The 16,444-nt window shown below is 44.6% G+C and overlaps 2 protein-coding genes across 2 annotated transcripts in view; one reads left to right on the top strand and one right to left on the bottom strand.

Annotated features, from left to right (window-relative positions):
* Positions 1–824, bottom strand: part of acp7 (acid phosphatase 7, tartrate resistant (putative)) — a 14,633-nt gene extending 13,809 nt beyond the window's left edge. The window contains exon 1 of the mRNA XM_056476862.1: positions 695–824. Within this exon, the coding sequence (XP_056332837.1) occupies positions 695–809 (115 nt within the window). The 5' untranslated portion in view covers positions 810–824. The remainder of the gene's footprint in view (positions 1–694) is intronic.
* Positions 1–13,564, top strand: part of LOC130244436 (KATNB1-like protein 1) — a 60,325-nt gene extending 46,761 nt beyond the window's left edge. Inside the window, exons 2-10 of the mRNA XM_056476863.1 lie at positions 2,872–2,946; positions 3,738–3,775; positions 4,401–4,512; positions 5,467–5,582; positions 6,765–6,815; positions 12,539–12,628; positions 12,768–12,857; positions 13,095–13,188; positions 13,302–13,564. Coding sequence (XP_056332838.1) covers positions 2,875–2,946; positions 3,738–3,775; positions 4,401–4,512; positions 5,467–5,582; positions 6,765–6,815; positions 12,539–12,628; positions 12,768–12,857; positions 13,095–13,188; positions 13,302–13,331 — 693 coding nt within the window. The 5' untranslated portion in view covers positions 2,872–2,874 and the 3' untranslated portion in view covers positions 13,332–13,564. The remainder of the gene's footprint in view (positions 1–2,871; positions 2,947–3,737; positions 3,776–4,400; positions 4,513–5,466; positions 5,583–6,764; positions 6,816–12,538; positions 12,629–12,767; positions 12,858–13,094; positions 13,189–13,301) is intronic.
* The last annotated feature ends 2,880 nt before the right edge of the window (positions 13,565–16,444 follow it).

The raw sequence follows: 16,444 nt of genomic DNA, 5'->3' as shown, positions 1-16,444 counted from the left end.
AATGCGCTCACCTAACCCCACCCCTCACAGTGACATCGCTCGCTCCATTTGAGTGCATTGTGTCTGACATTGCATCGCTGAGTGATGCATTCTCAGCTTGCATCATAAAGGCTGCATCCAGATACTATTGAACAAAACACCAGGGAAGAAACTCGACACAGAGGAATATAAACACCTCACTGCCAACTAGTGTTTCAGAAGTGTTATTGCAGAGCAACAGAAACAGCACACATCTATGAATGCACAGCTACGTGTGTTGCATGCGCCGTGGGTCACGCCGATTACTTGATGCAGAAGTATAAACTAGGCTTTATACAGCATATGTTTTACACAGGGGATGTCCTTCCAGCTGCAACCCATCATTGGGAAACACCCATACACACTCATTACACACACACACTCATACACTACGGCCAGTTTAGTTGATCAATTCCCCTATAGCGCATGTGTTTGGACTGTGGGGGAAACCGGAGCACCCGGAGGAAACCCACACCAACCCGGGGAGAACATGCAAACTCCACACAGAAACACACACTGACCCAGCCGGGACTCGAACCGGTGACCTTCTTACTGTCAGGCGACAGACTCGTCTGCATGCTCATAGAACTGTGAAGGATGAGCTGCAGATTTACTGTAAGAGCTGCTGTCAATGTGAGGCAGCTGTGTGATGGACAGCTGTCAATCATCATCTCACCTGGATAAGAGATGTGCACCTGCTCAGGCTGAGTTCCTATCGGCGGCACATCAGCGAACACAGCACACACACACAGGAGAAGAAGAAGAGGAGGAGGAGGAGCTGCCATCATCATCGCCACACCTGACCTGTGTGTGTGTGTGTGTGTGTGTGTGTCAGTCACATGATAAATAATAAAATGCATTCTCTCTATCTACAGTACACACAAACACACACTCTACATACACACATTACTGTAAACACATACAGACAAACACACAATACACTACGTGCACACACACTCTTTCTTGCTCTTTACAGTAAACACACACACACACTCTACTTGCATACATTACTGTAAACACACACACACCATACTATGATACACAACACACACATGTTCTATGTACAGAACACACAAACACACTCTACGTACACACATTACTGTAAACACACACACACACACACACACACACACACACACACACACGCACATCTTCTCTCTCTACAGTATACACACACTCTGCTCTCTCTCTCTTCAAACGAGGAGCTCATCAGCTCAGAGTGTGTATATAAAGTGCTGACAGAAGCTGCTTTTATGACTCGCGCATGTGACAAACACACAGCTTTCCCTCTCAAAACACAAATAAAAGGGTTATTTCAACCTCTTAATCCAGAATTATAAATTTATTCGCTAAAATTCTGACACAAACTCACGACTCTGAGAAATAAATGCAATTTCTGAGTCTCAATTCCATGACAGTCAGATTTCTAACTTGATAACTTGCTATTGTGAATTTTTATTTCAGAATTTCCCTCAAAATTGAGACTATATTTCTCATAATTGTAAAAAATAAACTGTAAATATAACTATCTGAGAATTCTGAGATAAAAAAAAGTCCAATTCTGTTTTATAAAGTGAGAATATTGACTTTATATCTCAGATTTCTGACCCCTGTATCACGGAAATCTGAGAAAAAGGTAATAATTCTGAGAATTAAAAAAGAAAATCACAATAAAATATAAACCAAAGTCATCATTTGTACTGTATTCATATTCAGTATTACAATTCAATTATGTGTGAATACACTACTCAATAGTATTTAAATACATTACACACAATTCAAAGTGCTGTAAATAGTAGTGGTATTTTTGACTATAGTGCAGTACTTAAATTAATCTGCTATAGTACTTCTATAACAACTACAGTATTATAAACAAATAAACTAATACTGTATTATCCGACAATACACCACAGTCTACTGTAGTAAAAGCTCAAGTATACTATAGTTGATCCGTTTACTGGTATGCTGGAGAATTCATTAAATAGAGCAGTAAATAAATACTACAGTATATACAGTACTGAACACTTTACTGTGGTAAGGTTGAAAAACCCTACGTACTTTAAATGACTATAGTATTTTTTAAACACCCTAAACTAACATTATAATCTATACAAAGGCATATTTATAGTCAGATGAGTGTTAAAGGAACAGAAACATGAATTAAACACACGAGTGGTTAATCAAACCTGTCTGTTTGCGCTTCTTCCTCAAACTGCTGCAGCAGGTCATATGACCTGTGTTTTTAACCGTCAGCTCACGTGACGTTCGCGTCCACGTGTGTGCGTGACGTGCGCGCTCTCGTCGTTGTTTTGGTTTTGTCCCGCGATGTTTAAAACTGGAGAAGCGCGTACACTGATTAAAATGGACAAAAATAACATGAAGGAAAACAAAAACGAACATGTGTCTAGTACTTTTACATGTTTTAAGTATTGTAATAGACTAAAGAGGGCCAGGAAGCGTTAAACTCGTCTTTTAATGAACTTTAGCACGTTCAGACAGAGTAATCCTTGTGCTCGCTCGAAACTCTCTCACACACACAAAACACACCTGTCTCCTCCAATGAGAAACCACCCCCTCCCTCTCGAGTGCGCAGACTCACTTTTCCCCAGCCCCTTGAACACATTACAAATACAGATACACCCCAAAATAAAACACAGGAACTGCCTTAAACCTCTTCTAGCATGCTACAATATTATTCTCATAAACACTTTTCTTATTTTCATATTATTCTGTTCCTCGTGTAAAAATCAAAACGTATTTGACTGTATGACGCTGATGATTGACAGCTGTCAGTCGAGTGATGCTGCTGACTGACTGTGTGTGTGTGTGTGTGTGTGTGTGTGTGTGTTTTAGCTAATGATGTCCAGTGATGAAGATGAAGATCACAGATACAGGGTTCAGAGATCATCATCAGCCCCACACACAAAGGTAAACACACACACCTTAGTTTATATTATATTATATTATATTATATTATATTATATTATATTATATCATTATATTATATTATATTATATCATATTATATTATATTATTAGATTATATTATATTGATAAACAGTAACATTTTCAAAATTTCAAGGTCAAATTATTACATATTTTATTTAAACATTTATTGTTGTTTTTGTTTTTTTTGGGATAAATTCCACTTTGAATATTCTATCTATCTATCTATCTATCCATCCATCCATCCATCCATCCATCCATCCATCCATCCATCCATCCATCCATCCATCCATCCATCCATCCATCCATCCATCCATCCATCCATCCATCTATCTAGCTTCTATCCATCCTTCCATCCATCAATCCATCTGTCCGTCTATCCATCATCCATCCATCCATCCATCCATCCATCATCCATCCATCCATCCATCCATCCATCCATCTCTCTCTCTCTCTCTCTCTCTCTCTATCTATCTATATCCATCCATCTATCTAGCTTCTATCCATCCTTCCATCCATCAATCCATCCGTCCATCCGTCTGTCCGTCCGTCCGTCCGTCCGTCCGTCCATCCATCCATCCATCCATCCATCCATCCATCCATCCATCCTTCCATCCGTCTGTCCGTCTGTCCGTCCGTCCGTCCATCCATCCATCCATCCATCCATCCATCCATCCGTCCATCCGTCTGTCCGTCCATCCATCCATCCATCTCTCTCTCTCTCTCTATCTCTATCTTGTATATGCAAAATACATATCGCATATGTTTTCACAGGAGGCCTGCAGCGGGGTGAGAGACACCAGTAGGAGGAGGTGAGTGGCTGAGCTGTAATAATAATAATAATAATAATAATAATAATAATAATAATGATAATGATAATAATAATAATAATAATAATAATAGACCCTTTTTACCAGTCTGTTATGGTGCATTTAACGGTCATCAGTTTCTTAAATCCATAAAAGTTTTTAATATTTAAAAAAAAAAAAAAAAAATCGCCCTCCTGTGATGTTTCTCAGATTCAGGAATTTCTCTCAGTATTTCCTCTAATATTTGTTCTTCTGGAGAAAGTCTTATTTGTTTTATTTCAGCTAGAATAAAAGCAGTTTTTAATAGTTTTAAAGCCATTTTAAGGTCAATATTATTAGCCCCTTCAGCAATATTAGTTTTGGATTGTCTCCAGAATAAACCACTGTTATACAATGACTTGCCTAATTACCCTAACTTTACCCTAATTAACCTAGTTAAGTATCTTGAGAAAATCAGCCCTCCTGAATATTTTTTCCCCAATTTCTGTTTAACGGAGTAGATTATTTCAACTCATCTCTAATAACTGATTTATTTTCTCTTTGTCATGATGACAGCACATAATATTAGACTAGATATTCTTCAAGACACTAGTATTCATCCACTTGCTGCTATTGCACTCCTGGTTAGACCCAGCCTGCGGAGAGTCGTGTCCTTCAGGAGAAAATCCCACCATCATCTTCATCATAGTCTTCATCACAGAGTAGCGCAGAAGAGGAATGAGGAGGACTGCAGCTCACAGGTGAAGAAGACAAACTCTCACAATAATAATGATGAGTTTACTTTACACACTGCTTTTCCAGCGCTCAAAGACACTTTACAAACTGTACGAGAAATCTATCTGTCTGTCTGTCTGTCTGTCTGTCTGTCTGTCTGTCTGTCTGTCTGTCCGTCTGTCTAAAGAAACAAAAAACCAAACCAAAACAATAACCATAAGAAGGCAGAGAATATGGCAGACTAATAATAAACACAGGCTCATTGGGAAAATGTGCCCAGGGCTATATTTTTTGAGAACCGAGAAATATGTGCTTGCGGGTACATATGTCTGCGTTTTGTGTGTAAGAACCAGTACACACCAAGCTGATACCAAACAACTAGCACAAACGAGACCCAACTGTGTTGTCGCCTCGCGTTGGATCGTGTCTGGACCAAAAAGCTGCTTGCGAACACACCAAACAGACGAAAGCTGACGGATTCAAGAGTGTGTGTTCTGCTCCTGCGCAAGAGGATGTGTCTATCTGCTCCAGCAGGGGCAGTGTCTATTTTCTCTTTCACAACAGATGGGAACTGATTATATGCACATGCATAAAAAAAGCATAAACAAAGCATCGTTCAGTATCATTATCACAGTAATCGTCAGTCACAACAGAGGGATTCGCTCCTGCAAATATGCCTGATGATCTAATAATTCATATTGTCAGCAAAAGTTTAAGTATTAATATTATTTAATATAAATATATCAGATTAAATATTTTTCATTTCAGTGTAGCGAAATTACAGCCGGCCTCTTTGTGTTCCTTCTTGACTTGATTTGTTTATTTGCTCCGTCACGTTCTGACACGCTCTGATTCGTTGCTAAATAGCTAACCGAAGAGCTCTGACATTAACCTGACAAGATATTTATGTGCAATATTCCAAAATGCAAATAAAACAGGGGTATGGAAACACAGGGATTGACCTCTGACCTCTGCTGTAGATCAGTGAGGGTCACGGGCAGCTGCTGGAGGCTCTGCAGACCCGCCGGCTGAGGCTCAGTATAGCGCTGACGCTCTGGAGGAGAAGCCCAGGAGAACTGCTGGAGTTCCTGGAGAGGTAAACACACACGCTTAGACAAACACAGGAGATGCCAACCAAATCACACTTATGCACTCATCAGTGTAGTGTTCAGTTAAGTGCAACACTAATGTTTTTTACTAAACAGAATCTCAAATGTTTTCCAGGTGATGAATAATGGTTGACAAATTAGGAAAATAAAAGACCAAAATACCAAATAGTACCCGATAATCGGCATAATCACTTATGTTTTGCTTGCAAAATCCAGAATAAAAAAATAATCCAAGCTCAGCGGCTCATAGTTTCTCCCCTTCATTATCAGTTCATCTCATTTACCAGTAGCTCCACCCTTTTATCATCAGCGCCTCCCATTCTCCCATTAACCAGTAGCTTCTCCCCTTCGTCATTAGTGCCTCCTCTTCACCAGCAGCCCCTTCACTTCACCAGTAGCTCCTCCCCTTCATTATTAGCTCCTCGTATTCCCCACACCTCCTCCCCTTCATCACCAGTCTCTCCCCTTCATCTTCAGCTCCTCCCCTTTACCAGTAACTCCTCCCCTTCATAATCAGCCTCTCCCCTTCACCATCAGCTCTTCCCCCTTATCATCAGCTCCTTCTCTTCATCCTCAGCCCCTTTTCTTCTCCATCAGCTTCTCCCCTTTATCATCAGCCTCTCCCCTTTATCAATAGCTCCTCCTCTTCACCATCAGCCCCTCCCCTTCACCATCAACCCCTCCCCTTCATCATCAGCTTCTCCCCTTAATTAATACCTCCTCCTCTTCACCATCAACCCCTCTTCTTCATCAGTAGCTCCTCCCCTTCACCATCAACTCCTCGTTTTTATAAGTAGCCCCTCCCCTTCACCATCAGCCCCTCCTCTTCACCATTAACCCCTCCTCTTCATCATCAGCTCCTTTGCTTCATCAGTAGCCCCCTGCTCTTCACCATCAATTCCTCCTCTTCATCAGTAGCTCCTCCCCTTCACCATCAACTTCTCCTTTTCATAATTAGCTCCTCCTCTTCACCATCAACCCCTCCCCTTTCCCATCTACCCCTCCCCTTCACCATCAGCCCCCTCCTTCACCATCAACCCCTCCCCTTCACCATCAACTCCTCTTCAAAAGTAGCTCCTCTCCCTCATCATCAGCTCCTTCCCTTTACCATTAACTCCTCCCCTTCATAATTAGCCTCTCTCCTTCACATTCATTATTCTCCTCCACAGACTGCAGGACACCAGTCTGCTCATCCACTGTCTGCCGGCACTCATCAGCAGGTACAGGACCTGAATAAACACAGACGAATGTGTTTGCTGGAGTGTGTTTCCAGGGGTGTGTTTCCAGGAGTGTGTTTCCACGAGTGTGTTTCTGGAGTGTGTTTCTAGAGTGTGTTTGCTGGAGTGTGTTTGCTGGAGTGTGTTTGCTGGAGTGTGTTTGCTGGAGTGTGTTTGCTGGAGTGTGTTTGCTGGAGTGTGTTTGCTGGAGTGTGTTTGCTGAAGTGTGTTTGCTGGAGTGTGTTTCCAGGGGTGTGTTTCCAGGGGTGTGTTTCCACGAGTGTGTTCGCTGGAGTGTGTTCGCTGGAGTGTGTTCGCTGGAGTGTGTTTCCAGGAGTGTGTTTCCAGGAGTGTGTTCGCTGGAGTGTGTTCGCTGGAGTGTGTTTCCAGGAGTGTGTTCTCTGGAGTGTGTTTCCAGGAGTGTGTTTCCAGGAGTGTGTTTGCTGGAGTGTATTTCCAGGAGTGTGTTTCCAGGAGTGTGTTTGCTGGAGTGTGTTTGCTGGAGTGTGTTTGCTGGAGTGTGTTTCCAGGAGTGTGTTTGCTGGAGTGTGTTTGCTGGAGTGTGTTTGCTGGAGTGTGTTTGCTGGAGTGTGTTTGCTGGAGTGTGTTTGCTGGAGTGTGTTTGCTGGAGTGTGTTTGCTGGAGTGTGTTTGCTGGAGTGTGTTTGCTGGAGTGTGTTTGCTGGAGTGTGTTTGCTGGAGTGTGTTTGCTGGAGTGTGTTTACTGGAGTGTGTTTACTGGAGTGTGTTTGCTGGAGTGTGTTTGCTGAAGTGTGTTTCCAGGGGTGTGTTTCCAGGAGTGTGTTTCCACGAGTGTGTTTCCAGGAGTGTGTTTCTGGAGTGTGTTCGCTGGAGTGTGTTCGCTGGAGTGTGTTCGCTGGAGTGTGTTCGCTGGAGTGTGTTCGCTGGAGTGTGTTCGCTGGAGTGTGTTTCCAGGAGTGTGTTTCCAGGAGTGTGTTTGCTGGAGTGTGTTTGCTGGAGTGTATTTGCTGGAGTGTGTTTGCTGGAGTGTGTTTCCAGGAGTGTGTTTGCTGGAGTGTGTTTGCTGGAGTGTGTTTCCAGGAGTGTGTTTGCTGGAGTGTGTTTGCTGGAGTGTATTTCCAGGGGTGTGTTTCCAGGAGTGTTTGCTGGAGTGTGTTTGCTGGAGTGTGTTTGCTGGAGTGTGTTTGCTGGAGTGTGTTTGCTGGAGTGTGTTTGCTGGAGTGTGTTTGCTGGAGTGTGTTTCCAGGAGTGTGTTTCCAGGAGTGTGTTTGCTGGAGTGTGTTTCCAGGAGTGTGTTTCCAGGAGTGTGTTTGCTGGAGTGTGTTTCCAGGAGTGTGTTTGCTGGAGTGTGTTTGCTGGAGTGTATTTCCAGGGGTGTGTTTCCAGGAGTGTGTTTCCAGGAGTGTGTTTGCTGGAGTGTGTTTGCTGGAGTGTATTTCCAGGGGTGTGTTTCCAGGAGTGTGTTTGCTGGAGTGTGTTTGCTGGAGTGTGTTTGCTGGAGTGTGTTTGCTGGAGTGTGTTTGCTGGAGTGTGTTTGCTGGAGTGTGTTTGCTGGAGTGTGTTTGCTGGAGTGTGTTTCCAGGAGTGTGTTTGCTGGAGTGTGTTTGCTGGAGTGTGTTTCCAGGAGTGTGTTTGCTGGAGTGTGTTTGCTGGAGTGTATTTCCAGGGGTGTGTTTCCAGGAGTGTGTTTCCAGGAGTGTGTTTGCTGGAGTGTGTTTGCTGGAGTGTGTTTGCTGGAGTGTGTTTGCTGGAGTGTGTTTGCTGGAGTGTGTTTGCTCGAGTGTGTTTGCTGGAGTGTGTTTGCTCGAGTGTGTTTGCTCGAGTGTGTTTGCTCGAGTGTGTTTGCTCGAGTGTGTTTGCTCGAGTGTGTTTGCTCGAGTGTGTTTGCTCGAGTGTGTTTGCTCGAGTGTGTTTGCTCGAGTGTGTTTGCTCGAGTGTGTTTGCTCGAGTGTGTTTGCTCGAGTGTGTTTGCTCGAGTGTGTTTGCTCGAGTGTGTTTGCTCGAGTGTGTTTGCTCGAGTGTGTTTGCTCGAGTGTGTTTGCTCGAGTGTGTTTGCTGGAGTGTGTTTGCTGGAGTGTGTTTGCTGGAGTGTGTTTCCAGGAGTGTGTTTGCTGGAGTGTGTTTGCTGGAGTGTGTTTCCAGGAGTGTGTTTCCAGGAGTGTGTTTGCTGGAGTGTGTTTGCTGGAGTGTGTTTGCTGGAGTGTGTTTGCTGGAGTGTGTTTGCTGGAGTGTGTTTGCTGGAGTGTGTTTGCTGGAGTGTGTTTGCTGGAGTGTGTTTGCTGGAGTGTGTTTGCTGGAGTGTGTTTGCTGGAGTGTGTTTGCTGGAGTGTGTTTGCTCGAGTGTGTTTGCTCGAGTGTGTTTGCTCGAGTGTGTTTGCTCGAGTGTGTTTGCTCGAGTGTGTTTGCTCGAGTGTGTTTGCTCGAGTGTGTTTGCTCGAGTGTGTTTGCTCGAGTGTGTTTGCTGGAGTGTGTTTGCTCGAGTGTGTTTGCTCGAGTGTGTTTGCTGGAGTGTGTTTGCTGGAGTGTGTTTGCTGGAGTGTGTTTGCTGGAGTGTGTTTGCTGGAGTGTGTTTGCTGGAGTGTGTTTGCTGGAGTGTGTTTGCTGGAGTGTGTTTGCTGGAGTGTGTTTGCTGGAGTGTGTTTTCTGGAGTGTGTTTGCTGGAGTGTGTTTCCAGGAGTGTGTTTGCTGGAGTGTGTTTCCAGGAGTGTGTTTGCTGGAGTGTGTTTGCTGGAGTGTGTTTCCAGGAGTGTGTTTGCTGGAGTGTGTTTGCTGGAGTGTATTTCCAGGGGTGTGTTTCCAGGAGTGTGTTTCCAGGAGTGTGTTTCCAGGAGTGTGTTTGCTGGAGTGTGTTTGCTGGAGTGTGTTTGCTGGAGTGTGTTTGCTGGAGTGTGTTTGCTGGAGTGTGTTTGCTGGAGTGTGTTTGCTGGAGTGTGTTTCCAGGAGTGTGTTTGCTGGAGTGTGTTTGCTGGAGTGTATTTCCAGGGGTGTGTTTCCAGGAGTGTGTTTCCAGGAGTGTGTTTCCAGGAGTGTGTTTGCTGGAGTGTGTTTGCTGGAGTGTGTTTGCTGGAGTGTGTTTGCTGGAGTGTGTTTGCTGGAGTGTGTTTGCTGGAGTGTGTTTGCTGGAGTGTGTTTGCTGGAGTGTGTTTGCTGGAGTGTGTTTGCTGGAGTGTGTTTGCTGGAGTGTGTTTCCAGGAGTGTGTTTGCTGGAGTGTGTTTCCAGGAGTGTGTTTGCTGGAGTGTGTTTGCTGGAGTGTATTTCCAGGGGTGTGTTTCCAGGAGTGTGTTTCCAGGAGTGTGTTTGCTGGAGTGTGTTTACAGGAGTGTGTTTGCTGGAGTGTGTTTGCTGGAGTGTGTTTGCTGGAGTGTGTTTGCTGGAGTGTGTTTGCTGGAGTGTGTTTGCTGAAGTGTGTTTGCTGGAGTGTGTTTGCTGGAGTGTGTTTGCTGGAGTGTGTTTGCTGGAGTGTGTTTGCTGGAGTGTGTTTGCTGGAGTGTGTTTCCAGGAGTGTGTTTGCTGGAGTGTGTTTCCAGGGGTGTGTTTCCAGGGGTGTGTTTCCAGGAGTGTGTTTCCAGGAGTGTGTTTCCAGGAGTGTGTTTGCAGGAGTGTGTTTGCTGGAGTGTGTTTACAGGAGTGTGTTTGCTGGAGTGTGTTTGCTGGAGTGTGTTTGCTGGAGTGTGTTTGCTGGAGTGTGTTTGCTGGAGTGTGTTTGCTGGAGTGTGTTTGCTGGAGTGTGTTTGCTGGAGTGTGTTTGCTGGAGTGTGTTTGCTGGAGTGTGTTTGCTGGAGTGTGTTTGCTGGAGTGTGTTTGCTGGAGTGTGTTTGCTGAGTGTGTTTGCTCGAGTGTGTTTGCTCGAGTGTGTTTGCTGGAGTGTGTTTGCTGGAGTGTGTTTGCTGGAGTGTGTTTGCTGGAGTGTGTTTGCTGGAGTGTGTTTGCTGGAGTGTGTTTGCTGGAGTGTGTTTGCTGGAGTGTGTTTGCTGGAGTGTGTTTGCTGGAGTGTGTTTGCTGGAGTGTGTTTGCTGGAGTGTGTTTGCTGGAGTGTGTTTGCTGGAGTGTGTTTGCTGGAGTGTGTTTCCAGGAGTGTGTTTGCTGGAGTGTGTTTGCTGGAGTGTATTTCCAGGGGTGTGTTTCCAGGGGTGTGTTTCCAGGAGTGTGTTTCCAGGAGTGTGTTTGCTGGAGTGTGTTTACAGGAGTGTGTTTGCTGGAGTGTGTTTGCTGGAGTGTGTTTGCTGGAGTGTGTTTGCTGGAGTGTGTTTGCTGGAGTGTGTTTGCTGGAGTGTGTTTGCTGGAGTGTGTTTGCTGGAGTGTGTTTGCTGGAGTGTGTTTTCTGGAGTGTGTTTGCTGGAGTGTGTTTGCTGGAGTGTGTTTGCTGGAGTGTGTTTGCTGGAGTGTGTTTGCTGGAGTGTGTTTGCTGGAGTGTGTTTGCTGGAGTGTGTTTGCTGAAGTGTGTTTGCTGAAGTGTGTTTGCTCGAGTGTGTTTGCTCGAGTGTGTTTGCTGGAGTGTGTTTTCTGGAGTGTGTTTGCTGGAGTGTGTTTGCTGGAGTGTGTTTGCTGGAGTGTGTTTGCTGGAGTGTGTTTGCTGGAGTGTGTTTGCTGGAGTGTGTTTGCTGGAGTGTGTTTGCTGGAGTGTGTTTGCTGGAGTGTGTTTGCTGGAGTGTGTTTGCTGGAGTGTGTTTGCTGGAGTGTGTTTGCTGGAGTGTGTTTGCTTGAGTGTGTTTCCAGGAGTGTGTTTGCTTGAGTGTGTTTCCAGGAGTGTGTTTGCTTGAGTGTGTTTTCAGGAGTGTGTTTGCTGGAGTGTGTTTGCTGGAGTATGTTTTCTGGAGTGTGTTTGCTGGAGTGTGTTTGCTGGAGTGTGTTTGCTCGAGTGTGTTTGCTGGAGTGTGTTTTCTGGAGTGTGTTTGCTGGAGTGTGTTTGCTGGAGTGTGTTTGCTGGAGTGTGTTTGCTGGAGTGTGTTTGCTGGAGTGTGTTTGCTGGAGTGTGTTTGCTGGAGTGTGTTTGCTGGAGTGTGTTTGCTGGAGTGTGTTTGCTGGAGTGTGTTTGCTGGAGTGTGTTTGCTGGAGTGTGTTTGCTTGAGTGTGTTTCCAGGAGTGTGTTTGCTTGAGTGTGTTTCCAGGAGTGTGTTTGCTTGAGTGTGTTTTCAGGAGTGTGTTTGCTGGAGTGTGTTTGCTGGAGTATGTTTTCTGGAGTGTGTTTGCTGGAGTGTGTTTGCTGGAGTGTGTTTGCTGGAGTGTGTTTGCTGGAGTGTGTTTGCTGGAGTGTGTTTGCTGGAGTGTGTTTCCAGGAGTGTGTTTGCTGGAGTGTGTTTACTGGAGTGTGTTTGCTGGAGTGTGTTTGCTGGAGTGTGTTTTCTGGAGTGTGTTTTCTGGAGTGTGTTTGCTGGAGTGTGTTTGCTGGAGTGTGTTTGCTGGAGTGTGTTTGCTGAAGTCTGTTTTCTGGAGTTTGTTTGCTGGAGTGTGTTTGCTGGAGTGTGTTTGCTGGAGTGTGTTGCTGGAGTGTGTTTGCTGGAGTGTGTTTACTGGAGTGTGTTTGCTGGAGTGTGTTTTCTGGAGTGTGTTTGCTGGAGTGTGTTTGCTTGAGTGTGTTTCCAGGAGTGTGTTTGCTTGAGTGTGTTTCCAGGAGTGTGTTTTCAGGAGTGTGTTTCCAGGAGTGTGTTTTCTGGAGTGCGTTTCCAGGAGTGTGTTTCTGGAGTGTGTTACCAGGAGTGTGTTTACTGGAGTGTTTGTTGTGTAATATCTGATCTGTCCTTCAGTCTGCAGCAGGGCTCTGCTCAGCTCACCGTGGGCTTCTGTGTGGATCTCTTTCCTCTGGTCTGGAATATTCTGCAGAGTCCTTTTGAAGAGTAAGTGTGTGTGTGCGTGTGTGTGTGTGTGTGTGTGTGTGTGTGTGTGAGGGTGTGTTTGTGTGTGCATGTGTGTGTGTGTGTTTGTGTGTGCATGTGTGTGAGCGTGTGTGTGTGTAATGATGATTTCTCTCGTCAGTTTTCTGATCACAGCTTTAGTCTGGATTCGGACAGTTCTGGAGCGCTGGAGATCTGTGCTGATCACAGACACACAGTCCTCAGACTACAGGTGAACACACACACACTCTGCCACTCTGACACACACTCACATACTCAACCACACAAGTACACACTTACTGATACAAACTCACACACACACACACACACACACTATCAGACACATATACACAAATAGACACTCACACACACACACACACACACACTCTCCCACACACACACACACACACACACACACACACACACACACACTCTCCCACACACACAGTGACGCTGATCTGACCTGCAGGAACACTGGTGCACTGAAGCAGGCGCTGCAGGATCTCTGGACTCTGCAAGTACACTTCACATCCGCATCAGAAACAACAGCACACATCTGGAAGGTGAAACACACACACAGACAGACACACTTCTGACAACACAAGTAAACAATAATCAAATCCTGATGTCACCAGTTTTATTAACGTCTTTAATGTGAACTCTGTTTGTTTCTCAGGCCATCGAGTGTCATTTAATCCAGCTCTGAGGAGCATCATCTCCGCTAAAACATCAGTGTGTGTGTTATTAAAGCATCTACTGGAATATGTGTGGTGTATTGTGTTAAATACAGTGTGTTTCTGTTCTGATGGCTATAAATATAATACATGTTAATATACAGAATGTTATTAGATGTGCTGTTTAAGCCACTTTCATTATCAATAATAATAATTCAGTATTTTCCTAAATAAAATGATTGAATAATATATAAATATATGCAAAAAAAGAACAATTCAAGAGTTCACACTTAGCTCACGATTTATACATAGCTTGTTTGGCATGCTGTCCCGGGAGAGAGCCCTGAGCTCAAGGTATCCTCGAGCCCAGGGCTCCCTCCTTTCACAGGGCGAGGGGAGACTGAGCTCAGGTCGATCTGAAACTCCCCCGCTGCTGAGGCCAAGGTGAACTTCCTGAAAGTAAGACATTAGAAAAAGATTTAGGCTTATTTTATCAATAATATAGAGCAGAACAGAAACACCAGATGGCCTAGTGAAGACCCAACGCCATTGGTATTCTTGCTGTGAGGCAAACGTGCTAGTCATTAGGCCACCGTGCCGCCCATTCTTGATAAAGGTGGAAGAAGGGGAGGAGGGGGGTTTCTTCCAGACGAAGATAGTTGTAGAGAGGAAATGAGGATATATATAGTTACTTGGGATCCTTTGATTGGAGGATCATGATTAGCTAATGTGGACCAGCTGGGTCAATCATGAGCACATGCTCCTCTCGAAATTAGTTTAACATTTAAACTTCACTTCAAGAGTTCACACTTAGCTCACGATTTATACATAGCTTGTTTGGCATGCTGTCCCGGGAGAGAGCCCTGAGCTCAAGGTATCCTCGAGCCCAGGGCTCCCTCCTTTCACAGGGCGAGGGGAGACTGAGCTCAGGTCGATCTGAAACTCCCCAAAAGGCAAATGATAAACGCTCGGGACAGCAGCCGCGTGTTTACACAGAAACTCCCCAAAGTGCAAAGAAAAAGTGCTACATCCGGCTGCTGGATGTAATGTAAAGAACTGGTAAAGGGAGGGGGGGATCTAGGGAGTGTGTAAAGGCCAGGGTAGGTTTGGTGGCTATGAAAATGAACACAGCAGACTAAGTTTGACTCCTGTGGGAGTCCGAGTGTGGCTATGAGTGAGGGTGGAGACTCGTGTGAGAGTTGGACCTTAAATGGGAGTCAGTGTTTAAGAGAAGGTTTGTGAGAGGTAATACAGAAGGGCATGGAGTTGGCTGTTAAAGCAGAGGGAAGTGATTTGGTAGCGGAATCATCCGACACTGCTGAGGGTAAAGAAAGGGCAGAGAAGCTGGAGGGAACTTAAATGCTTTATAAATTAATGTATGGAATATAGGACTAGTATGCAGCAGAAGCATCCAATGCTAGCAGGTAGCTCAACACTGGCATGGAAAAAGAAAGGGGAAGGCAGTTGGAATTAACACAGCTTTAGTATACGAACAATAAAATATAGACATGGAGCATACTAGTGAACTACTATGCATAATAAAATGCACTACGGCAGAAAAACCGGCTGTAAAGTAACAAGTATTATTATGTACAAATTACACGAAAAGAAAGATACTAATGCAGCAGGAGCCCACAACGCTAAGAAGGGGAAAGAAAAGTGGAGAGCTGTTAAAGTAACAAGGTTACTAAGCAAAATACATAATATCATAAACATGAAATGCTAATGAACTACTATGCAGAATAAACACTTTAATGCCGAAGCTGGAGAATAACTATACAGAATAAATAAACTGATGCAGCAGAAGCACTCGACACTGCAGGGGAAACAAGAAGGTGAGGGCGATAGGTGAGGCTCTTGCGAGAGCCAAAGCTTGTATTGACTCCTGATGGAGTCAGATCTTAGGGTGATGCAAAGGTGGAGGAAGGAAGTTGGATGAGAGTCAAAGGCTAGGAGTAAAGGCTGGGAAAAAAACCGCAAAAGCACTCATTGCTGGCAAGGGAAAAAGGTGCTGGAAGTAACGTGATTATGGAGAAATACACAATATTATACACAAAATACTAATGGACTACTATGCAGAATAAATGCAATGTAGATTTGTTTAATGACTATGGAAAACAAATAAAACTGGTACAGCGGAAGCCCTCGACACTGGCAGGGGAAAACAGGAAGGTGAGGGCGATAGGTGAGGCTCTTGCGAGAGCCAAAGCTCGTATTGACTCCAGCGGGAGTCAGAGCTTAGAGTGATGCTAAAGTGGAGGAAGGACGTTGGATGAGTCAAAGGCAAAGAGTAAAGGCTGGGAGAAAACAGCATAAGCACTCAATGCTGGCGAGGGAAAAGGTGCTGGGAGTAACATCGTTATGCAGAAATACACAATATTATACAAAATACTGAATGGACTATGCAGAATAAACACAATGTAGATTTGTTTAATGACTATATGGAAAAATAAACTGGTACAGCGGAAGGACTCCACGCTGGAATGGGAAGAGAAAGGTAGCTATAACACAGGTATACTATACAATTATGCAAATGATACAATACATGAAAGATAATGGTAAACTACGATGGAGAATAAATGATTTAATGCAGCAGAAGCACTCTGCTGGCAGGAAAAATAAAAGGGGGGAGAGCAGCTGCGAGTAACACAATTATCCTATACTAATACTATACAGAATATACAAACTATGCAATAAGACACTAAAGCAGCAGGAGCACACAATGCTGGCAGGGGGAAATAACAGGGGAGGAGCTGTTGGAGGTAACTTATTACTATGCAAAATACAGAATATAATAACATGAATGCTAATGAACTATAATGCAGAATAAACAATGTAAATACTGGTGAATGACTATACAGAATAATTAAACTGATGCAGCGGAAGCACTCAATACTGGCAGTGGAAACAGGAAGGTGAGAGTGATAGGTGAGGCTCCTGTGAGAGCCGAAGCTCGTGTTGACTCCTGTGGCAATCTGAGCTTAGGGTGATGCTTAGATGGAGCAAGGAGGTTGGATGAGAGTCAAAAGCAAGGGGTAAAGAGCTTGGAGGGAACAACAGAAGCACTTAACGCTGACAGGGGGAACAGAAAGGAGAGGGTGAAAGGTAAGACTCTTCCCAGAGCCAAATCTCGTCTTGACTCCTG

Source organism: Danio aesculapii, chromosome 17, assembly GCF_903798145.1.
Source record: "Danio aesculapii chromosome 17, fDanAes4.1, whole genome shotgun sequence".
In the NCBI taxonomy this organism is placed as follows: domain Eukaryota; kingdom Metazoa; phylum Chordata; class Actinopteri; order Cypriniformes; family Danionidae; genus Danio; species Danio aesculapii.
This window is presented reverse-complemented; position numbering and strand designations above follow the sequence as displayed.